Below are 24,881 nucleotides of genomic sequence, written 5' to 3'. Positions count from 1 at the left end.
AGCCTCATTGAGACACAAAACTAATCAAGAATGTAACAGTCAGGTGAAGGTAGATAAGCAAACGTCATAATCCATCTTTTTGTTTTAGAAACTTAGATGAAGGACCAAGGCCCAGAATACAGGACACCAAAATTGAAGTGAGTACAAAAGAAAATAAGATAATTCAAGAAGAAATGTTAAAGCTGCACCTAGCTCCAGTTTTAAAAGCGTGTACACAATAGGTGAAGGGAAGGCACAGAAAGGTTAGGAGTTCCAATATTTATTTGCAGGCTGTATTTTTACCTGAATAGCAAGATTCCAAACCAGTGGGCTGAACTTTACAGAACACCCCCCCCCCACCGCAGGTTGGGGGTCATGGCGGGGGCCGGAAAATGCCTTTGGCAGAGGAGACCCATGGGTCTCAACGCCAGCAAGGCCTGGCCCAATATTGCCGGTGGCGGCGAGGCCTCGTGGCAGCCCCCAACCCAATCCAACCCCCACCAGCCGCTCAGTGATGAAGGCAAATTCAAATATGCAAAATAATCTTAATAACAGAATTAATTATTTACCCACGTCCGCTGTCCATTCCACAGCGATATTGCTGCTGGTGGCTGGCACTTCCCTGAGGGGGGAGGTCAGGTGCACAAAGTATTTTGTGGGGGTGGGGGGGGGGGGGGTGGTGGTGAAAAAAGCAAGGAATGAATTGCATGGTTATTGGGGGGGGGGTGGGAGAGGGGCTAGAAACATTTATTCAACTTTTTTTAATCAATTTTAATTAACCATATCTTTAAATATTTAAATGAAATGGAGGGGCTCAAAGCCCTTTAAAAATACCAGCGCCTGCGCAATGGCACCCAACACCATTGCTGTGGATGGACAGCCCGCCCCCTCCACGTCATCAGGGTGGGTGGTCCACCCTTGCCATTTAAATGAGCCGCCGCGCTGAATATCGTGGTGGCTCCGCAACGTGCGGTCCGCGCAGGCAGACTACCATTTTTGAAGCCTGCTGGAATCCAGCCCAGTACACACACTTATAATTCATGATTGCAACATCAAGAGGATATCGGTGATATTATTCAAGAGCTCAATCTTCAAATTGATTGTTTTGTGATATTTTCATACCTTTATCATTGAAAATCAAAGCCCTTTGCACTATGTCAGGAAAAATATTATGTTGTGTGACTGCATTTAAGCAAATTGCATGCAGATATTAAAGCCTAGAGTATTTTGTGCTATTCCATCAAACTGTCTCGACACCAAGGAAACCAGCTCACACTCTCAGCATTAGATGTAGGGCGTCAGTGTATACTTTGAGGTCGGATACTGTCTGAGTGGCTTATAATCAGGTGCCTACATCATATCAGAAAGCAGATCAAATACATTTAAAAAATATTTTCACTATTAAAATCACTTTTACCTGAAGTTCCACTGAATGAAAATTAAATTGCTTCTGTCAATATCAATGCCCAATTATTATTGCTGTATTTCTTGCTGGGTAACAATAAGCCAAATATTTGCTCTATCACATAGATGTTCACATGAGCCACTGCAAGTATTGCCGTGCTAGAAAAAGAAAGCCAGAACATTTTTTTTCCAACTGGCCTTCCACAGAAATGCTAGATTTTAACTAACCCATAATCAGAGTTAATAGTTCAACACAAGAGTTCAATCCTTTTGGCATCCAGGAGCATTTGGAAGTTGCATTTTGAAGAGTTTGAAAAGTGTGCCATTAGATCGGCAGTAAGATAACATTGATGTGTCTTGACCTCAGTGTGATATCTTGATACATCTATGAGTGCACGATCAGCTTCTGGCAGGGGTCATGTTATTTGCACCCGCAGTGGTTTTACTAGTCAGTAAAATTGCTGTGAGGTGTTATGGGAAGCAATAAGCTCCATGTTAGTCACTTCATTCACGGGCCTTTTTAAATCCAAAAAGTGTTGTACATTTCTCCCTACCCCCCATATATGCACACAACTGCTCGGATTTTGTCTTGGCAACAGGGGCCTCAACCATTGGCAAAAGCACAGGTGAGAGCCCCGCATTGCCACCTCTGGGGAAGGCCCGTCAAAATCAAGTGCCAAGGACCGGAGTGACAGAAGTCCCACCTGCTGAGAGCCGTCCACCAGAGGCCAGCAGCTCTTTAACCGAGCAGCACCACTGCAGAGGCAATGGATGCTGCTCGTACTTGACTCACCCAAGGCCCTGGAACCAGGCCACAGGTAACTCTCAGCAGCAGACCCCCTTCCAGAGGCCAGGTCCCTCACTCAGGCCTTTTAACAAGGGACCCCACCCACCGCACGCCCAGAGTCAGCCGCTCACAGGCCTTCCCGCCCCAGACTTAATGTGGGTGGAGGTGGGAAGGTGGCGGGAACCCCACACCACTGCTACCTTCCCGCCCGATTATATGCCCTCTCCACCTCCAAACCTCACATGATGGGGAGGGGGTGGAGAGCATAAGATTTCCCCAACCTCTCCAGGAGCAAGAAAAACAATATAACTGCAACTTTTAGCTCCATTCGCCTCCTCTCTCGCTCCCCCACTCAATAATTATGGCCCATTTTTCCACTTGCTTCCCTCAGCAATGTGCTTTTTTTTTTAAAGTGTGTTATTGAGTTTCTTTACACAGCTTAACAGCTTTGGAATGTGTCCAGGGAAAATACTATTTTACATAAAATAACCCTCCACCTCATGTGCACACACGTACAAAGAGTGTTGGCCGTCAGCTATTAGCGAATAACTATGCTCTGGAAGATACTCTACAATTTCAAAACATCCACACTGAGGCAGTTAACCTATTTTGAACAGAAATATGCCGTTTCTTGCCTTTCTACATTCCTCTCTTTGTTCAACCTCAACTTCTGCAAATCCTTTACAAACAAGGAAGCACAAGCACTCACATTTGTAAAGCTCAAGAAAAGTTTTTATAAATTAGACGAGTGGCTCCTAGGATTCACAGAATACGAACTGATCACAATGAGAGGAAATCCCAAGACTCAGATAGGGGGGGATTTCTGGATATTGAGAAATGTGCCCTCACTCAGCACTGCAGTAAGGAGTCATTTGACAAAGTTTCTTGACACCTCATCATACCTGACTAGCCTTTAATGCGAGTGGACAGACAAGATTAGATTAGGAGGAAAACAAACAATGAGGCAAACATGGTTTCCTTCTCTTTTTTAATGTTTCTGCTATTTAAGCTCACAATTTCTGCAAACTGATAACAAGGAGAGAAGTAAGTGCCAGCACTCATGTTTGTGCAGCTCAGAAATTAGCCAAGTAGAATCACTAGTCAATCACAAGCTGGGGAGGAGACCACAGGGTCTGTAGATACACAAATAAATATCAGATCTTCAAATTCCTCCAAGGATCAGGATCACCCTACCTTTGAAACCTCCTTCCATCCCATCCTGCAGCTTGCAGTCCTCCAACTGTAAGTAACTTACATTTATACTGCACCATTCACAATTTCAGATTGTCCAAATTGCTGCACAGCCAATGAAGTGCTTCTGAAATGCAGTCACTGTTGTAATGTAAGGGAAAAAATGGAAGATAATCTGCTCTTTGTTTTTGGAATAAATATTGGTCAGGAGACAAGGAGAACTTCCTTGCTCTTTTCTTTGAATGTTGCCCTGGAATCTCTTACATCCTAAGACGGCAGCCAGAGCCTTAGTTGAACATTCCTTTTGAAAATTGGCACCTCTGACAGTAAAGGTCTGCTCAGGTCGGGAAAAAGAACCTGACCCGAACCCAACCGATCCACATCAGACCAGAGCCTGACCCAGCCAGAGTCCCTCCAATTTTGCCCCCGTGCCCGACCTGACAATCCATTTACTTACCTTCTGACTGGAAAGCTCCACGAAGCTGCAGCACGTGCGTGATGACGTTATGGTGACGTCACTCACTCACTGCACACACGCAGTTCCGTCCCGGACACCCAGCTCAAGCAAGTTTTTTTATTTTTAATACTGACCAGCGGAGCACTTAGCGTGCATGTCCGGCGCGATCCTATCTGAGCCCGAAAGCCGGGCATGGAAGAGGGGCCCGACCCCAACACGTCGTTGGGTCCTGTTGGGTTCGGGTCAGGTAGCAGGCCTTTATCTGACAATGGATCAATCCCTCAGTGCTACACTGAAGTGTTAGCCTGGATTAAACCCTTAAGACACTGGAATGTGGCCTGAACCCATTGTTTTTTGACTCCGAGGCAGGGGTGTTACTACTGATAAGGCACTCACAAGGGGTCAGCTTATAACTTCCTAGAAAAACTAGTGAAATGATTGTGAGAGAGAAGAACAGCTACTGCCATTCAAAAAATATAAAACTTCTACATCATGACTGGTGAAATTTAATGCAGAGAAGTGTAAAGTAATTTTTGTAGGAAGAATGGGGACAGACAATATAAACTAAATGGTACAATTTTAAAAGGAGTGCAGGAACAGAGATCTGGGGGTGTATGTACACAGACAAATATCTGAAGAGAGCAGGACAAGTTGAGAAGGCTATTAAAAAGTCATACAAGATCCTTGACTTTATAAATAGAGGTATAGAGTTCAAAAGCACGGAAGATATGTTTAAACCTTGATAAAACACTGGTTAGGCCCCACACTTTCGAAAGGATGTCAAGGCATTAAAGTGTTCAGAGGAGATTTACTATAATGGTATCGGGGTGAAAGACTTCAGTTAAGTGGAGACTGGAAAAGCTGGGATTGTTCTCCTTACAGCAGAGAAGGTGAAGGAGAGATTTAATAGAGGTGGTCAAAACCATGAAGGGTTTTGATAAGAGTCTGTTTCCAATGGCAGAAGGGTTAGTAACCAGAGGACACTTAAGATAATTGGCAAAAGAACCAGAAGCGACATGAGGGGGAAAAAAATTAAGCAGTGAGTCATTACTTATTGTGTGAAATGATGGTAGAAGCAGACTCAATAGTAACTTTCAAAAGAGACTGGAATACTTGGAAGGGGAAAAATCTGCATGGCTATGGGGATCGAGCAGGGGAGTGGGGCTAATTGGATAGCTCTTTCAAAGAGCCGGTAGAGGCATGATGTGCTGAATGGCCTCCTCCTGTGCTGTAGCATTCTATGATTCTATGTAAATCCCCAGCAGTTTTCCCATGAGCACTATTGTTTAGCCGTTTTTTTAAAACAACTTAAGAACTGAAAGGGCCCAAACAATGATGGAATTACTACTTCTGATAATGGTCTCCTCGTCTTACTCAATCTTGGTTCAGTATGCACCCACCCATTGTCTTGGGTTGATCCCCCATTATGGCTGAGGAACATTTTTGATGTTACTAAGAATGGGATAGTTTTAGCACATTTACTCTCTGCTTAATTGAGGTATTGCCATTAAATCCAAGTAGTGAGTGAGGGCCAGAAGGAGATAGGATTTACAGAACAAAAATCTAAGACGGAGGAGCACGAAGACCTTCTTTTGATTTCAATTTTGTTCTGTGGTTTAATTTGATACATACAGCAGCTGTCAAGATGCAAGGAACAGCAAAGATCCAAAGGAACACAGTTCATTGGCCTGTTCAGCTCCATCCTGGTGTGTTAACTGACCCCAGATCACTGCACATCTGTGTACAGCTGAAAAATGCCAGCAGCCTTTTGATAGAGTTTTAGTGACAGTAACCTTCTGTGCATCCCCAGTTCCTCTCACCGCTGGCGGCAAAGCCTTCAGCTACCTCAGCCACACTTCTAAAATTCCATGTATAAGACCCTTGTATTTTTCTCCATCCTTAAAAGCTTTCTCAGAACCCATCTTTTCACATTAGCTTTCGATCATCTCTCCTAATGCTCCCACCATGACGAGCACCCTTTTTATTTTTTCCTCCTAAAGTGCTTTGGGGCATTTTCCTGCATTAAAGACACTGTATAAATGCAAGTTGCTATTATTGAACTTTCCCCATTCACTGTCTCTTCCAGAAATGTCGGCATGCTACACACAGATCCCTTATTTAAGCAATACATTATGCACAGTAGAAAGTTGCAAACCCAAGAGAGAAGATTCAAAGAGATGCTTAAAATCATGAAGAGTTTAGATAGAGTAAATAAAGAGTAACAGTTTCCAATGGCTGAAGGGTTGATAGCCAGAGAACACAGATTTAAGATAACTAGCACAAGAACCAGAGGCATTACGAAGAAAAGTGTTTTCCACGAGTGATTATGATTTGAAATGCACTGCCTGATAGGGTTTTGGTTACAGATTCAATAGTAACCTTCAAAAGGGAATTGGATAAATACGTGAAGAAGAAAACAGGGATATGGAGAATGAGATGAGGAATGGGGCTAACTGGATTGCTCTTCGAAAGAGACAGCGCAGACTTGATGGGCCAAATGTCCTCGTTCTGTGCTGTACTATAGTATGATTCAATGAAAAGCTACTATAATCACTGACCAACGAAGTTTCCGTAGGAGAGAAAGACATAAGATAGCTGCGGGGACGGGGAGGGAAAAAAGAAAGATTGTTCGGGGGCAAACTTTTCTTTTTATGGTTTGCGGGAGTACAGGAGATGTGCTGGAAGAGTCTCCCCAGCTATGGGAGAGGATAAAAGGGGATGAAAGGTTATCGGGGTTAGGTGGAAATGTGGAGTAATTAGTTCAGCCATGAACTTATTGAATGGCAGAGCAGGCTCGAGGGGTCAAATGGCCTACTCCTGATCGTAATTCGTATGTTCATATGTATGTTCGAATAAATGTAACTTTACCAAAGTTTAAGAGCCATTGATGGGAAAAATCATGTTTAGCATAAAAGAGGAAGTTGAGTTTCTAGATAAGACAACTTTAGCAATGGAGGAAATGTGGAACTTCCATTGGAGATTGCCAATCTTTCTTTCTTTGTTTCTTTGGCCTCCTTGTCTCGAGAGACAATGGGTAAGCGCCTGGAGGTGCTCAATGGTTTGTGGAGCAGCGCCTGGAGTGGCTATAAAGGCCAATTCTAGAGTAACAGGCTCTTCCACAGGTGCTGCAGATAAAATTGGTTGACAGGGCTGTACACAGTCGGCTCTCCCCTTGCAGAATTTGGCTAGGTCTGAAAATATCTAGAAACAGACTGATGACCATGCCATTAAAATGTACCATCACACATCAATTGACAACTGTGGCACATTACTACAGTAAATTAATACTGATGGGGGACTCTCTTATGGAATCTTTCTCACGAGTTTGAGGATTATGCTGTTTTAGACTTTGGCTGCTAAGCCCTAGGCTTACTGGGAATGTCACTTGTTTGACGAAGGAAAAAGTGGGTTTCTTTGCACCTTTATTGGAATTGCATACACATATTGGGGCGAATTTTACAGGCCCCTCAACTTCGGGGGATGTGGCGGGGGGGCCCCATAAAATGCATCCAGTAGAGGCCTGTCGCAGGCCTCGCAGCCAGGAAGACCCAACCCCATATTGCCAGCAGCAGCAAGGCCTCGTGGCAGCAATTCCGGCACCCCACCTCCCGCAGCAGGGCGACGGGACCACCATTTTAATATGTTAATAAATTTAAATGAACAAATTAATTACCTTGTCCTGCCGGCCATCCCGCTCCAATATTGCGGTCGGTGGCTGGCGCTCCTGCGCCGTCGGATCTCCAACCAGTGGTGTAAGGCGGAACACCGGTGGGGAGAGGAGAGCTCAGTGGGGTGGGCGGGGGAGTGGGGTCAAACTAATTTCATTGGTCTAGGGTGGTGGGAAGGGGCTTGAAACTTTTATTAATTTTTTTCAATTAAAGTCTACGTCTCTCTTTTAAAAATTCAAAAGAGTAAGGGCTTGAAGCCCTTTAAAAATGGCGTCTGTGCCTGTGCAATGGCGCAGGACGCTGTTGCCAGGGACGGAGCACCTGCCCCCTCCACGTCATCCGGGGGGGGGGGGGGGGGAGGCGGGTAGTCCACCCCAGCCATGTAAATGAGCCATTGCGTTTATTATAATGGCGGCTCCGCGAAGTAAAGCCCGCCTCTGCGGGCCGCCATTTTTGACAGCCGCCGCAACATAAATTTCGGGCCTTGATGCCTGAGAATTGTTGCATCAGAGACAAACACCTGTGAAAAGGACATTTTGTTTCGAGGCCATTATGTTGAGCTGCTGAATATGGTGTGGAAGGGGGAAAGAGAATACCTGGAGTCCAGGACATTTAGAGATACAGCAGAATGCATCACATTTTGTGTAGAAGAGGCAGCTATTGAAAAGTAGGCAAGTCTCAAAATTATTTTCTTGAATTGTAATTTGATCACACAAAAATATAACAAAGTACTTTTAGGGGTATATAGTGAGGGGGGTGAGAAACCTTCATGGATTCTGCATTTCATTGAAATGTTATATTATTTAATAGATCTGGTGGCATTAAACATAACTCCAGAATCATGTTTAGTGGAAAGCTCACAATGAAACTCAAAGTGGAGGTTCATCCCTTCTGTTATGTAGTCTGGCAATGGACAAGGTAATTAGATCACAGATTAAAGAAACGCATACCAGCCACTGCATTTCAAAATTAAAATATTGTGTGAAATATTTGTGTAATAGCATAAGGCATTACATAGTTAGGAACTACATCAAAGGATACAGTAAACAGGTATTAAATCGAGCCTTGGTGAGACCACACCTGGAGTATTGAGTGCCGTTTTGATCTCCTTACCCAAGGAAAAATATATACTTTCCATAGAGGGAGTGCGACGAAGGTCCACCAAACTAATTCCTAAGATGGAGGGATTGTCCTATGAGGAAAGATTAAATGGACTGGGCTTTTATTCTCTGGACTTTAGAAGAATGAGAGGTGAGCTCATTCATACATACATAATTCCTACAGGGCTCGACAGGGTTGATGAGAAAGGATGTTTCCCCTGGTGGGGGAGTCCAGAACCAGGGAACGCAGTTTCAGAATAAGGGGCAGGCCATTTTAGGACAGAGATGAGGAGGAATTTCTTCACTCAGAGGGTGGTGAATCTTTGGAATTCTCTGCCCCAGAGGGCTGTGGAAGCTCAATCGTTAAGTACGTTCAAGACGGAGATCAACAGATTTCTACATATTGTCATGAAGACCCCTGCCTGCCAAGAATGAGGCATATTAATTTTGTCATATGAACATTCATTTTAAACTGTTGCTGGAGTGAAGAGATGACTTGTTAAAGAGATCAGCAGTTATTGGAGGACATTTGCATACTAACAGACAGTGCTTGTGGAGACAAAGCAGCTACTTTCTGGTCCAATTAACCCAAATGGATTTTGATCACCAGACATTGAAGGTGTAAGGACGCGCATTCCAGGGTCCGCTAAGATGATAGAATCCACAGACACAGAAGTGGTTAAACCAGCTAGTCACATGACTAACCTGCCGGTCCAGGCTTTTTGAACTAGCCACAGGACAGTTTGAATTCAGACTGCAACAGAACCTGGAACAAGCGAGCTCTCTCTCCTGGCTGGCTCTCTCTCGCTTTCTCACAAGCATCCAGACCCAGTGAAGACACGTTAACCTCAAGAGAGAAAAGACTCCTACATCAAAACAAGTTAAAGCGTGCAATGGGCCCCAATGAACAGCAAGACTTACCGGCAACCAAAGACTCCACACTGAACTCAAAGGACTGTAACTACAATCCAGATATTGCCTCAAACTTGTCCCCTTTTTTCTTCCTACTGTTTCTGTCTCTATCTGCATGTGTGTTTATCGCATGTGCATGCTAGCGTAGTTGCGTCGCACATTCGTAGTCATTAACCGAATTAAAGTTTAAGATTAATAAGTTTCCACCTTTCTTGGTTAAATCTAAGAAAACCTGTCTGATTTCTTTGCCTTACAATTGGAAAGCAGTGAACAAGGATTCATTGAGGGGGTGCTAAAAACACGCTGTTTTTAAAATTAAACCCTGTTACAGTTAGACCAGGCAAAGGCTGAGAGGGAACCCCCTAGATCCCTATCTCAGCTGGTCGTAGCAATATTAAAAACATCAAGGGATATAGGGATAGTGCAGGAAATGAAGTTTAAGTATAAGATTAGCATGATCTCATTGAATGGCAGAGCCGGCTCGAAGGGCTGAATGGCCTACTCCTGCTCCTATTTCTTATGTTCTAACAACAGTCTTAAGGGAATTGAACAACATCAGGAGGAAATGCAGTATTAGCAGTCCCCAAAGATCAAATGTTTAAAAGGCACTGTCCTTCCAGAATCATTTTGTGCCAGTGAGACTTGGCAGTTATCCAAGGTACTTATAAAGAAATCAAATTGTCTAATGATGGAGTTAAGGAAACTCAAAAGTTTGATGAATGAGATTATGTGCTAAATAGATGTGTTCTACAACAGATTGCTTTTTACCCAATGTTTTGTTCAAAAGAATTTAATAGCTCAGCCATGTGAAACGAACGGAATAGCTTTCCATAAAATGCTAACAGTAAAAAGTTGCAACGGGTAAAATTAAGGCACAGGAAATAAGTAACCAAATGCTAGAACTCAATACTCTCCAAAGTCAAAAGCCACCTTTTCAATCCTATGTCTCCTCTGAACAATTCCATTTGAAGCTGGGACTGACAGCTTTTACATTCAGTCTGCTACCTGGCTGCAAATCAAATGCAAAAGAGGATAATTTGGCTCGAACAATTACTGTATTTGCTAATCATGGATTTGAAAGAACCCTAACAGAGCAAGAATTACATGTATATTGAACATTCAATTTATCCCAGAGACATGAGCATTGCATTGTTTTCAGCAATGTAGAATAAAATGCAGCTGAAACAATGGGAGCAATTTTAACCCCAAAAACAGGGAGGTTAAAATAGTAAAATAAAAAGACAGTAAAACAGGAACCCAACCCACCTCAAATGCACACACTTTGTTGGATTTGTTAGTGTAAACTACACACAAGAACCAACCATGTATATGGGATTGGTTAACACTTAACGTAGGTTCTTTATTCGTAACTGCACTGCAAGTACAAGGAGCAATCTTACACCGGTCTGGTCACCTACTCTATACAGACTACTGAGTAGAAGTCACATGGTACATCACATCTTTTCCCTTACACTGTTGTACACTGAAAAAAATAACCACATCTTCTTAAAAGATGAACCACAACATCCCCCCTTTTTCCAAATAAAAATTATCCTCCTTAAACAAATAAACCATAACTATATACAAGTCAGTGAACAGTGGTAAAGACTCATAAACCGTGATGATGTAGTGGTGACGTTCTAATCATACACCCTGACTTGGTAACTGAATATCTGCTCTTGGATTGCTGAACAGTCTCAAACTTTTCTCCTTGCCGGTAGTATGCATAGACTTTGCTCGAGACTTGGTTTTGGATCTCGTTCTGTTTGCGATGGAATCGTGCGGTGATCCAGACTCAGAAACTTCCCTGATCTAACTTCTGTTTTTCATTATCTCCCTCTGTGACCTTGGCGGAGATGAAAACTCATGAATCTTCTCTTTCAGGACCCGTGGTTCTGCTGCAATACTTTTGTATTTTGCTTTGTCCTGTTGAGCTGAAATACGAATCTCCTGGTGTGCAGTCTCACCATTTACTAAGGCTTTGTTCCTTGCCATTTGCAATTTCATTTCCTCTATCTGATCAGCCAACATTTTGGCCTGGTTTTGCTCACTCAGGAACTTTCCTTGTAACTGCTGTGTTTTGCTTTTGTTTTCTTCAGGTACTCCTCTGCTATCTCAAGCAGTGGCAAACGTTTCTTCAACTTTTCTATTTTTTGAGCGAGATCCTCAGCGAATCGGTTTGTCCTCTTTAAAGCTGCCAACTCTACTGAAGCAGTCATGATATTGTGAAGTAAGATCATCAATGGAACTGATCGGTCAGCATTCCCCTTGAGGGTTAATCCGACATACCGTAACGAGCGTTAAGACCCTACACGCCTATAGACCTGCAATTGCTGGTTCAGTAGTCTGAATAATATAAAAAAAGTTAGGATGCCCACGCCGATTAGTTGTACCAACAATCTATTCTTATGAAACCCAAACATGGAATTGCTGACCCATTATAAAGCTGTAAGCTGGGTGCTCATTAGGTGTCATCATGGCTTTCCACCTCTTTGGGTACATATTCTTGATCTATAGAAAGAGTAGGTTCACATTCACCCCTGTATCAACTTTTGTCGATAGCATATGTTTGCCATGCTTCCTAGGACATATAATCTGTATGGATGCAAATGCTTCCAATGGTGTGATGGAATAAATACATGCAATGACATTCACAGTGTGAAAAGCTTGTTCCTCACTGTTATCATTACTCTGGTCACTTCCACTGGTTACCACATGCATCTGTTTTCTGTTGTATTCAGTATGGTTACTGTGCTTATAAGGGTGTTGTACCTTTTTGTTGACTGTTTGATTCTGGTCACAAACCTGGCTCCTCCCATCAGGTTTGGCTCTTTTGTACTGACGCTTCTAGCGCCCTTTTGCACCGCACGTTTTGCTCACATCATTGAATACGGGATAGCTCCTTGACACATGTAGGAATCTGCGTCTCCGATATGGTCTTCCAGATTTGGAACCTTTGGCCAAAGTACCAATTGTTGGAGTAGAACACGAAGATTACAAACTTTGTTGTCCTGCAATGACTGCTTCATATTTGTGCCTGTCCTTGACTAGTGAATCAATGGTATAACCTTTAGATTTCTCCAAGTGATCTTTCTGGTCTGCCTCCATCAGCATTGATGCAATGACTAATTCAATAATTCGCTCTGCAAGTTCAGCTTCTGAAAAGTTGCAGTCACGACTCTTGTCCCAACACCTGCTAACAAAATGATCAATAGATTTGTGTAGCTGCTGACAGAATGACATGAACTCAAGGCGGCAACATGGAAATTGAGCTTGATCCGCAGAAGATCTTCAATTGTAGACCAAATTTTAGTGGGATTTTTCTGTTCCCCCTCCGTGAGCCCTGATGTATTAAACCAGGGCAAACACTAGTTGCCTATAACAATGCGAATTTTCACAGCTTGCTTTTCAGGCTCAGATACTAAGTCAACGAAGCATAACTTCACTCACTGTTTGAACAACTTGAACTCTGAGACCAGATCAGTCGCTTTCCAATTGATGAATGGAAATTTGATATTCATCCTTGCAATTTATTTAACCAAGTCAGCTTGTTTTTAAAGTTAGAATAAGCCTCCTTGCTAGTCAGGAAAAAACTTGCAGCAGCTGCCTACACTTCCATAAGTTGCCACAGCTCCGTGGAACTGTATAGTGAAGCTTGGAGTGTGTGGTGCGGTCTCATGGTTTGCAGCTGTTGGCCCCGCCCACAAAGGCTGATTTTGGCGCGAGAAAGCTCAAAGACCAAAAGACAATAGAGGCACTAAAATTTTCTAACAGACCTTGGAACTCAACAGGTTCCTCCGTTTGATCGTCCAACCTCGGCAAAAATCGATGGAATAGCTTGTTCTAACCTGCTAACAATCCAGTGACCCGATACAGCTTACCTGGTCTCTGTGCCCAAGTACTGATTTGGCGCAATGCCCCTCGACATGATGTGCACAGAGTCTATACTAACTTTCAGATTCCCTCTATAGGTCTAGATCAACTCTGAAATGCTCCTGGGGGCTTGACTCGATTACTGAACTGAGCCTTTTGCAAGGGCCCAATCTCACAGCTACAGTGCAAACACTCTTACTCTACACAAATGCAGAGCTGCCTACACAGGCTGTGTTGTAAACGATAGTCAAAAGTAAGGTCCCCCTGTTGTTGTTGTTAATGAAGGCAGCATAAGGGGCAGGCTACAGTCCACTCTCAGGGAGAAGGTCATTCATTGAAACCTCTTAAGGAGGCTGGGTGCTTCCATTTTAACAGGGTTTCTATTTTTAAACCCATGTTGACCGAGGTTCCCTGGTCTCATATGAAACTTGATGGGTAAAAGGAGGCAATAACAGTAGCGGTCATTCAGATAACTTTTGATGAGGTACTGGTGAGATTGAACTGTTGAATATGGACATTTTCCTTTATACAAAAATTTAGGGAGCTTGCCCCAGACCCTCCCTAGAAATACTTGAAATGCAGCCTAGAAATGAAATGTCAGTGAGTTGGGGGAAGGCGAGGGCAGCATTTGGAAAAAGTACACACAAGTTTAAATTTATGGGCTACAGCCCATCTTCTCTAGTTTATTTAAGGGCAGATACAGATAAACAAGGCAATACTCACATAAGAGTAAACAGGCTAGTTCCAGGAACTGTATTCATTTACTAGTAGCCTTGATTCGGATCTGTACTTGAACTTACCTTTCTATTTGTTGTCTCTTGAACAAAAAATGCCTCCCCATTGTCTCCAAGCTTCATCTGCAGTTGCACAGGTTCTCCATTGATTTCTATGTCCACCTACAAATTGTTAAATATTATGTATATGTCAAAGCTATAGTTGCAAATTGTATTTTCAATTTTCATATTCATTTTGCTGTTTGGACACAGATTATTTCACAAAAATCACCACTCTATGCATATGTCTATAGGTCTGAACAACAAATTTTGCATTTCATAGTGCTCTAGATCACATTCACTAGATAGGTTATCTTCAATGCACAGTGTTGCCACATTTCGGATTGCAGAAATCAATATCCTGTTTTATGCATATATACAATGCTTTTTTTGTTAAAAGGACACCAAGGAAAACCATCCTTTTGATTATTGCTCCAAAGGTCAGTAGCTTTCTCACTGGTGCTAAATTCTATTCCATGCATTGTATGCTTACAATATTCATTCTCTGCTCAGTATTTACAATTTAACAATTAGTAATGTTAAATTAATTTGTAAGTGATCCTGTAGATAATGAAATCCCTAATTATGTCTATAAAATAAATGTTTTAGTAGGCTATGTTCTATTAAAATGAATAAAATTGTCTAGACTCATCAAGCAAATACCTCTAAACATTACTAGCACATACGAGCCGGGCTTCAGTTTCATGTTAGCTAGGTAGACCAGTAATATAACACATTAGTAAACTAACACACTGCATCTAGGGATGGTAGGAATTCAAGTTAAGTACAGGGTGACATTGCAATATTCCCAATAATTCACCTTGATCCCAAACTTCAGAACAGCACCCCTTACTGCAAATAGATGTGCATTTTCTACACCAGCCGTCTTTGTGCTCGCTTACATGGCACTGCCAACTTAATGCCACTTGGTACTGAATGCTAGAAAGGTTTATGCTGTGGTTAATCTCAATTGAATTCCTATTATTTTGTGGGACTTCATTTAAATTAGGGTTCTATAGATAATCAGGGAGAGGCGAATGCTCATTCCATTAGTCATGGCTGAATTAAAACTTCGGACTTAAACATGAGAGGGAAATTTACTATTCCACTGTGCCACCCAGTCCTCAAGCAACTGTGGTTCATTTATTTTGTACTGACCCAAACTCTTACGCATAAGCACACAACTGGAAGTATAAATCTGTACATACTTTTTACAATTTCTGACTATCTAAAAGTTCATTTTTGGCACCCAACACTGGTTACAAAACTCTTTCCAGAGAGAACAGCAAGATTTTAAACATAAGAATCCTGCTGTAGTTTCTGTTCTCAAATAGCTAAATACAGCTGAGCAAACAAATTTTGGATTTTAGATTAATTTGACCTTAATCAACCTTCACCCATTCACTTAACTCTCAGCTCCAGACTGTTGAAATTTCAGGCAGAAACTACAAGCACAGCTCCAAATTGCTAAGTAGGCATGGATTCGGATTTCTTGCAGACAATCTTAAAAAAAATTCTTAAAACCATTAGTATGGCCCACTTCATCCCAATCAAGTTCAACTTGACTTTTCAGCTTGTAACCATGCTCATCTAACAGTTAATAAAAACCATTAGCTACTGAAGATTTTGAAGAACCAGATGGCATAACACAGTAAAGGACATATGAAACAACAGAAACTAAACTTTGTTGAAAATTGTGCCAAGTTATCCCTTCTAGGATAAATTCAGTGGCAGTTAGTGTGTGAAGAATCCATCAGATGTCATTTACCTAATTTTGATGCACAGTGTTAATGGATAGAGCAATCATCCACTTTTTAACCAAAATTTTCAACATTGTGCGTCCAATAAAGCACTTTCCCCACCAGGATTATACACTGGAAAATCAGACACATAGTATGCATGATTTGGTGACCATTTATTTTAAATAGTTGGAACATCATGTGCAGCACACTCATATTTCCAATCTACCACCCCAGCAGATAAATAAAGTCAGAAAATTACCCCTCTACCATCAGTATCAATACAGCCTCAATATGTGGCTTAACACCAAACTCAAAGCACTGCCAATGCACCATGAGCGATTACCCATCCCATAATCAACTGAAGTCTCAGATTACCAATTTCATGCCATTCGTTTTGTGCAGTGGCCACTGTGAAATGGGTAGAGATGGCCTAAACTCATTTCATACAGTGTCCTTAAAAGCTGAAGAGAAAACAGACTTTCATCCCATCTGTCTTGGTTGGACTGAATTCTAGACTCCAGCAGCAAAAGGACAGTTTGATAATCTACTGTGCCACCCACTTCCCATTACTCAAATTTTGTCTTCGGCTTGCCACTCCTGTACCTACAAGGTAAATTCTTGTCTTAACCTGTAATAAATTAAAGGGCTGTTTCTTTCTTACCACTTTTTCTCTGGAGCGGAGCACACCAAGTTTTCCAAAGCGAACGTGGAATGGGGAGCACTGGAGACTTCCATCCGGCTGTTGAACAACAATGATATCAATGCAGCCGGATAAAGTAGCAGGATTTAATCCCTTGTAAAGCTCTTTCACTGTGACAAACACTTGCCCAGCCAATTGCCCAACGTAATTCATGGTCTGTGTCTTTAAAACAAAAGAAAAGATATTTACTTACAAAACTGTCCCATTTTAATATAGCGAAAGTACCAAACAAGAAACAGGTCATAACAATGTCAAAAGGTATTGAGATTACAAAACGTGACATTCAGACTAGGAAGAGAAACACAAAATAAGATGCAAATTGCTGCTTTGAAATGAAAACTTAGCATGTGCTATAAATGGTATTAAGAGTGAGATGCGCAACTCTTGAATGAGAAATTAAGTTTGCAGATGACACAAAAATTGGTGGTGTCGTAAATAGTGAGGAGGAAAAAGCCTTAGATTACAGGACGATATAAATGGGCTGGTAAGATGGGCGGAGCAGCGGCAAACAGAATTTAATCCTGAAAAGTGTGAGGTGATGCATTTTGGGAGGACTAACAAGGCAAGGGAATATACAATGAATGGTAGGATCCTAGGGAATACAGAGGGTCAGAGGGAACTTAGTGTACTTGTCTATAGATCACTGAAGGCAGCAGCACAGGTAGATAAGGTGGTTAGGAAGACATATGGGATACTTGCCTTTATTAGCCGAGGCATAGAATATAAGAGCAGGGAGGTTATGATAGAGCTGTATAGAACACTGGTTAGGCCACAGCTGGAGTACTGTGTACCACACTATAGAAGGATGTGATTGCACTGGAGAGGATGCAGAGGAGATTCACCAGGATGTTGTCTGGGCTGGAGCATTTAAGCTATGAACAGAGACTGGATAGTCTAGGGTTGTTTTCCTTAGAGCAGAGAAGGCTGAAGGGGGACCTGATTGAGGTATACAAAATTATGAGGGGCATTGATAGGATAGATAGAAAGAAACTTTTTCTTTTAGCAGATGTGTCAATAACCAGGGGGCATAGATTTAAGGTAAGGGGCAGGAGGTTTAGAGGGGATTTGAGGAAAAATTATTTCACCCAGAGGCTGGTTGGAATCTGGAATACACTGCCTGAAGGGGTGGTAGAGGCAGGAACCCCCACAACATTTAAGAAGGATTTAGATGAGCACTTGAAACGCCATAGCATACAAGGCTACGGGCCAAGTGCTGGAAAATGGGATTAGAATAGATGGGTGCTTGATGGCCTGCACAGACGCAATGGGCCAAAGGGCCTGTTTCTGTGCTGTATAACTCTATGACTATCACTGCTAAACACCTACAGCGGCATGTTGTATTTTTCATGGTCAGTGCATGGCCATTTTGTCTGGAAATATGAGTCTTTGCATTATGAATAAAAAGAAAGAAAGGAGTGGCTGTGTTGAATCTCCTCTGAATCCAAAGATATTGTCCTCTCCAAGCAAATATGTATTTTTAAATGAAAAAGGAAAACAGGACCACCACACCAAAAGTATTTACCGAAAGTAAATGTAAATTGACATTATTGAATCAAATAATTTGCCAACTGTTTTTAAATTAGAATTTTGAATAATGCAATATCATTCATCACATTAAATAACTGTTAAACCAAATGTTGGCAAAATGGTTTCATCCAGTTGTAAGAATTTCTTGAAAAGTATTGATTGTTTTCGTTTACATGGTATTACCAAATTCTCAACTCTAATGGCTAACTGAATCAAGTAACTGTTATAAAAATAGAAAATGCTGGAAACGCTCAGCAGAGAAGATACCATGAAATTTTGTTTTGGGTAAGATGAGAAACTTTAGGATTTTACTGAACAGTAACATGTTGATGGAGTACAACTATATGTAAATAGACATAATGAAAGATCATTGACCTGAAACATTAACTGTTTTGTTTTGCATCTGTGGAGAGAGAAACAAAGTTATAGGATGAGGAAACATCATTAAAGCTATTGAACCTATTCCTTCACAGGGTGTATACAATCTGTTCCAGCATGTACTGCACCCAATCCGTGTCGCCTCCTTACAATTTATATTATCAATCCTGGACCCTTGCTGCATCTTCTTGCTCTTTCCCCATAAGCTTGGCATTCATACTCCCATACAATCATCCCACCGATGATCAAGCAACGTTCTCAGGGTAACAGAAAAATACTAGAAATGCACAACAGGACATCAAAATGAAAGATAGGCAAGTCTTTTTAAATGGTGCCCTTTGTCAGAACTCCTTAAAAGAGCTTCTTTGCAACTTGTCACTCTCCTTTCCAAGATTTAAAAAGGACCTTTCTATCTCACATTTATTTACTCCTTCATTGTTGCATTTTTCCATCTTTATTACTGACATTTTCTTACTCAGTCTTCAACATTACCATCTCCATTTGTTTATTTTTCTTCATCAGCCTGTCCTCTCCCTCCCATCTTATTTTTCCCACCCTCCTATTTGGTTTCAAAACTCCCCCCCCCCCACCCCCTAGTCAACCATTTCAGAACAGGCAAACAGAGCTGAAAAGTGATTATTCCGCAAGGTGAACAACATATCTGTTTTTGCTATGAAGGTATTTGGTCATGTTTTAACAGATGTCCTGATGTTCTTTGAACCATCTGCATATCAGATTGCCTATAACTGGTGGAATGTTTTTGAAATTTATGATCTTGGGCTTGTCTTATACAAAACTCAATCACAAATTCAAAAGTCTACATGCATGTAGAAACTTGTTCCAGGACAAAAGATAAGTACGATGTTTCAACTGAAGCCTAGTTTGAAAAATATTGCTGTTTTGTTTTGACTAAATGCACAAGCGTGCCAACATTTAGTAGTTTTTAATTTTTTTCCCCCCTTCCTGATTCTTTTTCCGATGTCTTTCCTCTTGATTCCTTTTTGGAGTACAGTTATGAGAATCTTTTGCCACATTATAGTAACAAGTCATCAGTTTTCATTTAAGTGTTCTCCACAAGGATCACACAACATGATGTAAATGGGCGATTACATTGTACACCTCTAGTTTTATGTCATATAGCATCAAACAGAAATCCTGGGGAAACTATTCATAATGGAAATCAGAATACCTGTCTAAAACATTGGGAGCTGAGTAAATTATATGTGTAAACAATGTGAAGAGGGCAATTTTCAATTTACATGGAGTCAACAGAACTATGACATAGAGAAGTCAGAATTCAACACTCTCCAAACATATTTAAAAACCTCAAAAGCTGTAACAATTCGCTTTGTTTTATACGAGATCATGCCAAAAACATAGCTTAAACATAGTGCGAGATTTACATGGAAATACCCTAGATATTTCAAAGTACCATCAGATGCAGAACACGCATCAATACAAGATACAATTATAACCATTTATTTTAGGGCCTAAGGCCTTTTATGGCATCATGACCCTCCACTATATCACCTTTGTCCACAACATACACAAACTGGAGTTCGATTCTTTTTCAACACTGTTTTTTGTTTATACTCTGTGTACCTATTGTGTTTGTTCAGGATTTGTTTTGTTGCACCATGAAGCAGCCTGGTGCATGACAGGCACTTGGCTTGAGCTCTATGCGTCACATAAAAGTGGTATTGCACTGAGTGAATTCAAGGTGGAGAGGAGAAAGTGAATAGATTTTTAATCAGAGAAAGCAATAGAGCAGCATAATGTTTGAAATCTGGGACTGCCCAAGTGGAGTACAATAGCCCCTTCTGGTCTTGTGCATTTTTTGTTCCAGAGACTGCAGCCATAGTATAAACACAACATACGTCACTAAGTCACTAAAATATGACACTGATCAAACTGCAGTAGACTCAACATACCAACACACCATGACTGGGAAATTCCTCAGAGTAGCTGCAGCACCAGCCACCATAGTTGTGGCAAAGTTACAGGAGCAGTGCCAAGCAAATTTCTGTCCTATGACTTTGTGGTCAATGTATTATTCAAAAATATAAAAAGGTTCAATCTACAGTACATGCGAGTTAACTGACTGGGCAATAGTTAGAGGCATTACAAATGGGCTCAGCCATGTGGAACAAGGAAGGAAAGAGAATCAGCCAGGCTTTCCATTTCGGATCTCTCTCCCCCTTGAGTCCTGTTTGACTGCGGATGTCTGCTGAGGACAGGATTGAGTTCCTCTGCAACGTCCCCAATGGTTAAATAATCTATCAACATTCACTAAGAATGGTCACCTGGGTAAGAAAGGCCATTGAACAGCCAGTGCTCACATACCACACCTTAGCAAGGGTTACAGCATTCAAACAGAGGGAGGAGAGAATTAATGTGGTGAAAGGCCATTGTAGATCATAAACATTTCAATTCAGGACAATCCTGGATTGGTGAACAGTCTCATGGGATTCCACAAATTTTATGGAAATACATAACAATGTATTTCTTTAGAACCTCCTTTCAATGCTTCCAAGATTTTTTTTATCTTTAGAGTCGGGCAGCCCTCTAAAATTTCAGACACGGTGAGGCTGCCTGTTCGAGAGAGCGGTTAGGTCATTAATATAGCAGGTAACAAATACCATGGTGGCACTCAGCATTATGTTACTGCCATGGAACAGGATAAAGAAGATGTCCAATTGCCTTCCACTCAGCTCTCATTCAGAATTATGTCAAGTAACATGGCACTGGGCAGAGTCTGCAACAACTACCAGCCAGGGATAAAGCTCAGAAATACATCCAGGCATTGGGATACAGGAGTCACTGGTTGTGACCTAACAATAGGTTATGTGCCCATCCTTTGGGGTGTATCTGGCTGGGGAGAGAGAGAAGGAATAAAGCCTGATCATTTACTCAAATAACTGCACAGAAACAAAACAAAAACACTGAAGGTGGCAACAAAAGGCACAATCCACCATGCATCTTAAGGTTATGGTGTGAACTGACAAGTCCAGATTCTGACCATAACCGCGAGTGTGTTTTTGTTAAAATGGCCAGGCTAACTCCCAGTCAATAAATGCCCTGCCTTGTGAGTATTGCAGAACAGGAAGGATTAGTTAAAAAGAGATACATTTCTAAAGTCACTGCTTTGACACTGCCAGAAATAGTGTACAAAACTGCCAACACAACTCCTTTACCTAAAAGGTATCTGGCAGTAAACAGTTTTAATTTAAGGCTGTTTCTATTTGCAAATCTAAACAATTCTATAAAGTTAAATGTTTCCATCAATGCAGGAAAGAGGGGTTTGTCTTCTTCCCCCATTTTTAATTTGTCATCTCTTCCACCAGACTGTGCATCTATCTGGTCAAAAAACTACATGGTGATATTTCTCAAAAGGCCAATGCCACTGTAATCTGCATAGGTAGTGGAGGAGAATAAACTGAGCTCAAGCATTGTTTGGAAAAGAGACATGCTGTTGAAGTTTGTCTCTTTTTTTCAGCAATACTCAAGTTCTGTACTACCAAACTGAGCTCACTTAACCATCGCAGTATTTTGCTTTTATTTTAGTGTTTAATTCACTGCCACTTCTCTTCCAGGAATGCCTACCTTGAAGAAGTTCTGCTCTTCTCTCCGACGGGATTTTCGTTTGTCTCTTTTACCTTGTTCACCTTCATTGCTTTCTATTTCCCTCCTAGTGTTTGATAAGGTATCTACCAAAACTCGTTTCCAATCTGCACCTTCTCCTTTGTTATCTCTTGCCCAACCCCCACCTCACTTGTTTATAATCTGTGACTTTTCTAATATTTGTCAGTTCCGAAGAAGGGTCACTGACCCGAAACGTTAACTCTGCTTCTCTTTCCACAGATGCTACCAGACCTGCTGAGTGAATCCAGCATTTCTTGTTTTTGTTTCACTTAACCATCAGCTTTTCCTCTGTTTCTGAGGAAGCACTTCTGCTTCAACACCCAACTTCCACAGCACATTTGCAATGGATAGGATAATACACTGTTCCACACATGTACAGTATAGAAATGGGAACTTAGATAAATTCATGCTTTGTATTCAGATTATAAAGGCCCAAAAGATTAAATTCTAAAAGCCTGTATCTGAACGAGTACTTTCACCAGCGTGCCAAGAAAACTACCGTTGTTTAGACTTTCAAAGTATATCCAAAACCTGAATATCAATGCCAATTACAGTCCAATTGCCAGAAACCTTATGAGGAGGTTGCCAATGTAGTCTTTGACCAAAACGATGCACAGTCTGGTGGAAAAGGTGAGCAAGGCCAAAAACCTGCCACTTGACAACACTTTCCAGTACAGCTCACACTAGATTACCCAGTATGCCACACACATACAGGTACCAGTCGGAGAAAGCCTCAACTATACCATGAGAAGCATGTTATCTCCCAAAACACTAGGGTTCAGGCCCATTGCTGGTCTACAGAATAGATGCATTCAGCAGTGTCCAACCTAAAAATATTGTACTTCTGCAAATGCCAGAGATGTTACTGGGATGAACAAAATAGCATCCGCCACAGAGGAACAGAAATGTCCTTCACATCTACACCATTATTTAATTATAAAAATAAACAAACTAGACAATATGTATTTAAATCTAACCTAAAATAAAACTGAAGAGTTGCCAAACTTCTGTCCAAATCAGACCACTCCTGATTTGGCTGCTGATCCCTAAGTCATTGTGTTTTGGGTGGTCAAGAAAACAGTACATCACCTGTACAGCTCCGACTAAATTCCCATCCATCAGCTCAGCAGAGGTGTCACATTTGTTTGTGTTCTATTGCCATGCTGCCACACTGCCCTGAAATGCAGTGTTGTTGATCTACATTATCAAGTTGTTTCTGACTTGTGGCAGAATTCTGCCACAAGCTTGTTTGCCCCCAATGTTGTGCCATGGAAGCGGAGGACATGGATTCAGTCCTGTAAACCCTACCAGAATTTCTAATCTCACTCATGCTATCATGTGAAAGCACTGTGTGGAGTCCAGTCCATCCACTTCCCTATTACCTTCACCAAAATAATGCCAAAAACAGAATCCATAATATCTTTTTATAGTGCATAAATATTGGAAAACAAAAACTTAAGAGGGTTGTGAAGAGGGCAGGGCCTCAGGATTAAGTGGATATTCATTTTAATGAGTCAGTACAGGAAGACTGAGCCAAATGACCACCTTCTGTGCTGTAAGATTTTACAATTCCTCATAGCTGGTTTTGAAGTCACGTTGCCCGCACCCTGGAAACATCTCATTTGCCCATCCCATTCTCTCTCGGGGCTGATACAGGAAATGGAGGAGAGGACTCAGGAGTCTGATCCCAAACAGTAAAAGATTTAAGTTGCTGTTGAGTATTTACAAATTAGCTTGGCAACATTAAGACGAATTTTAAGCCACTTAATACAATAAGAAATATTACTTTGTTAACCACCCCCCCCAAAGCCAGACAGGTTAAGCTCTCCCCAAAAAAAAAAGGAAAAATCATTTATAATGGAATATTTTTCTAACAAGGATGTAAAAGTACGTTTTTAAAAGAAAGCTCGATGAATATAAGCAACCATGTTTCAATAACACCGGTCACATTTTCTGAGTGGAAATCGCATTGTTTTGATCGCTGTCAGGCTACAAGTCCTATTATAATCACAGCCCAAGACTGAACAAGAACCTCAAAACACTTAAGAACTTCATTCCTTTCCTACATCAAATGAATACACCTTTATTTATATAAATCGGTTGAACAGAACGATACTCTAAGTCTTACCTCTCAGGCCTTCAGTTTAGTAGTGTAAACAATGAAGGCACAACGACCCATTCATGTGATGTGGCACTGGAGTCTGAATGTGCTCTTGTGACTCTTTAAAGCTAAAACCTTTGCAGCAGCTGCTGACATCACTACAGAGCAGCGCAGCAAATCCAGCGCTCCAATACAATCTCACCACCGTGACGCATCTCTCTCCAAACCACAACACTATCGCCTGGGCTTGAAATACTGCTTGCCTGCCCAGGGGGAACTTGCTTCAAAGCTGCTCCCATCCAGACTTATACAAGCAAGCATTTGAATGTAGACCAGCCCTGCTCACAGTTAGTTTGGGAAAAAAAGAGGGAGGGAAAGGTGCCCGCTCAGTTTATTCGCTAACATTGAAGGAAGCAAAGAAGGGACTTTTTCAGCATTCTTCCACATACAATACAGACTTCTTTGACTTAGAGCAACAGCAGGGGGTCTGGGGGATGGGGTGACTACAGGGGGGCTGCTATTGAATGAAGTGTCGCTGGGTTTTGTAATTTCGTTGGGAATTTCCCTCCTATGCTGTGTACAGTCACCCTGCAGGATGCTGACTGATGGATCAGGCGATGGCAACAACCTAAGGTGATCTGCTCAGC

At 41.6% G+C, this 24,881-nt stretch overlaps 1 protein-coding gene across 1 annotated transcript in view; it reads right to left on the bottom strand.

Annotated features, from left to right (window-relative positions):
• Window positions 1–24,572, bottom strand: part of lpin1a (lipin 1a) — a 117,101-nt gene extending 92,529 nt beyond the window's left edge. Inside the window, exons 1-3 of the mRNA XM_068022705.1 lie at window positions 24,262–24,572; window positions 16,548–16,748; window positions 14,172–14,267 (exon numbers count right to left, since the gene is read on the bottom strand). Coding sequence (XP_067878806.1) covers window positions 14,172–14,267; window positions 16,548–16,739 — 288 coding nt within the window. The 5' untranslated portion in view covers window positions 16,740–16,748; window positions 24,262–24,572. The remainder of the gene's footprint in view (window positions 1–14,171; window positions 14,268–16,547; window positions 16,749–24,261) is intronic.
• Window positions 24,573–24,881: the final 309 nt, after the last annotated feature.

The sequence above is a fragment of the Heterodontus francisci genome, chromosome 3 (genome assembly GCF_036365525.1).
Source record: "Heterodontus francisci isolate sHetFra1 chromosome 3, sHetFra1.hap1, whole genome shotgun sequence".
In the NCBI taxonomy this organism is placed as follows: Eukaryota; Metazoa; Chordata; class Chondrichthyes; order Heterodontiformes; family Heterodontidae; genus Heterodontus; species Heterodontus francisci.
The sequence above is the reverse complement of the archived record's forward strand: the minus strand, read 5'-3'. Positions and strand labels throughout refer to the sequence as shown.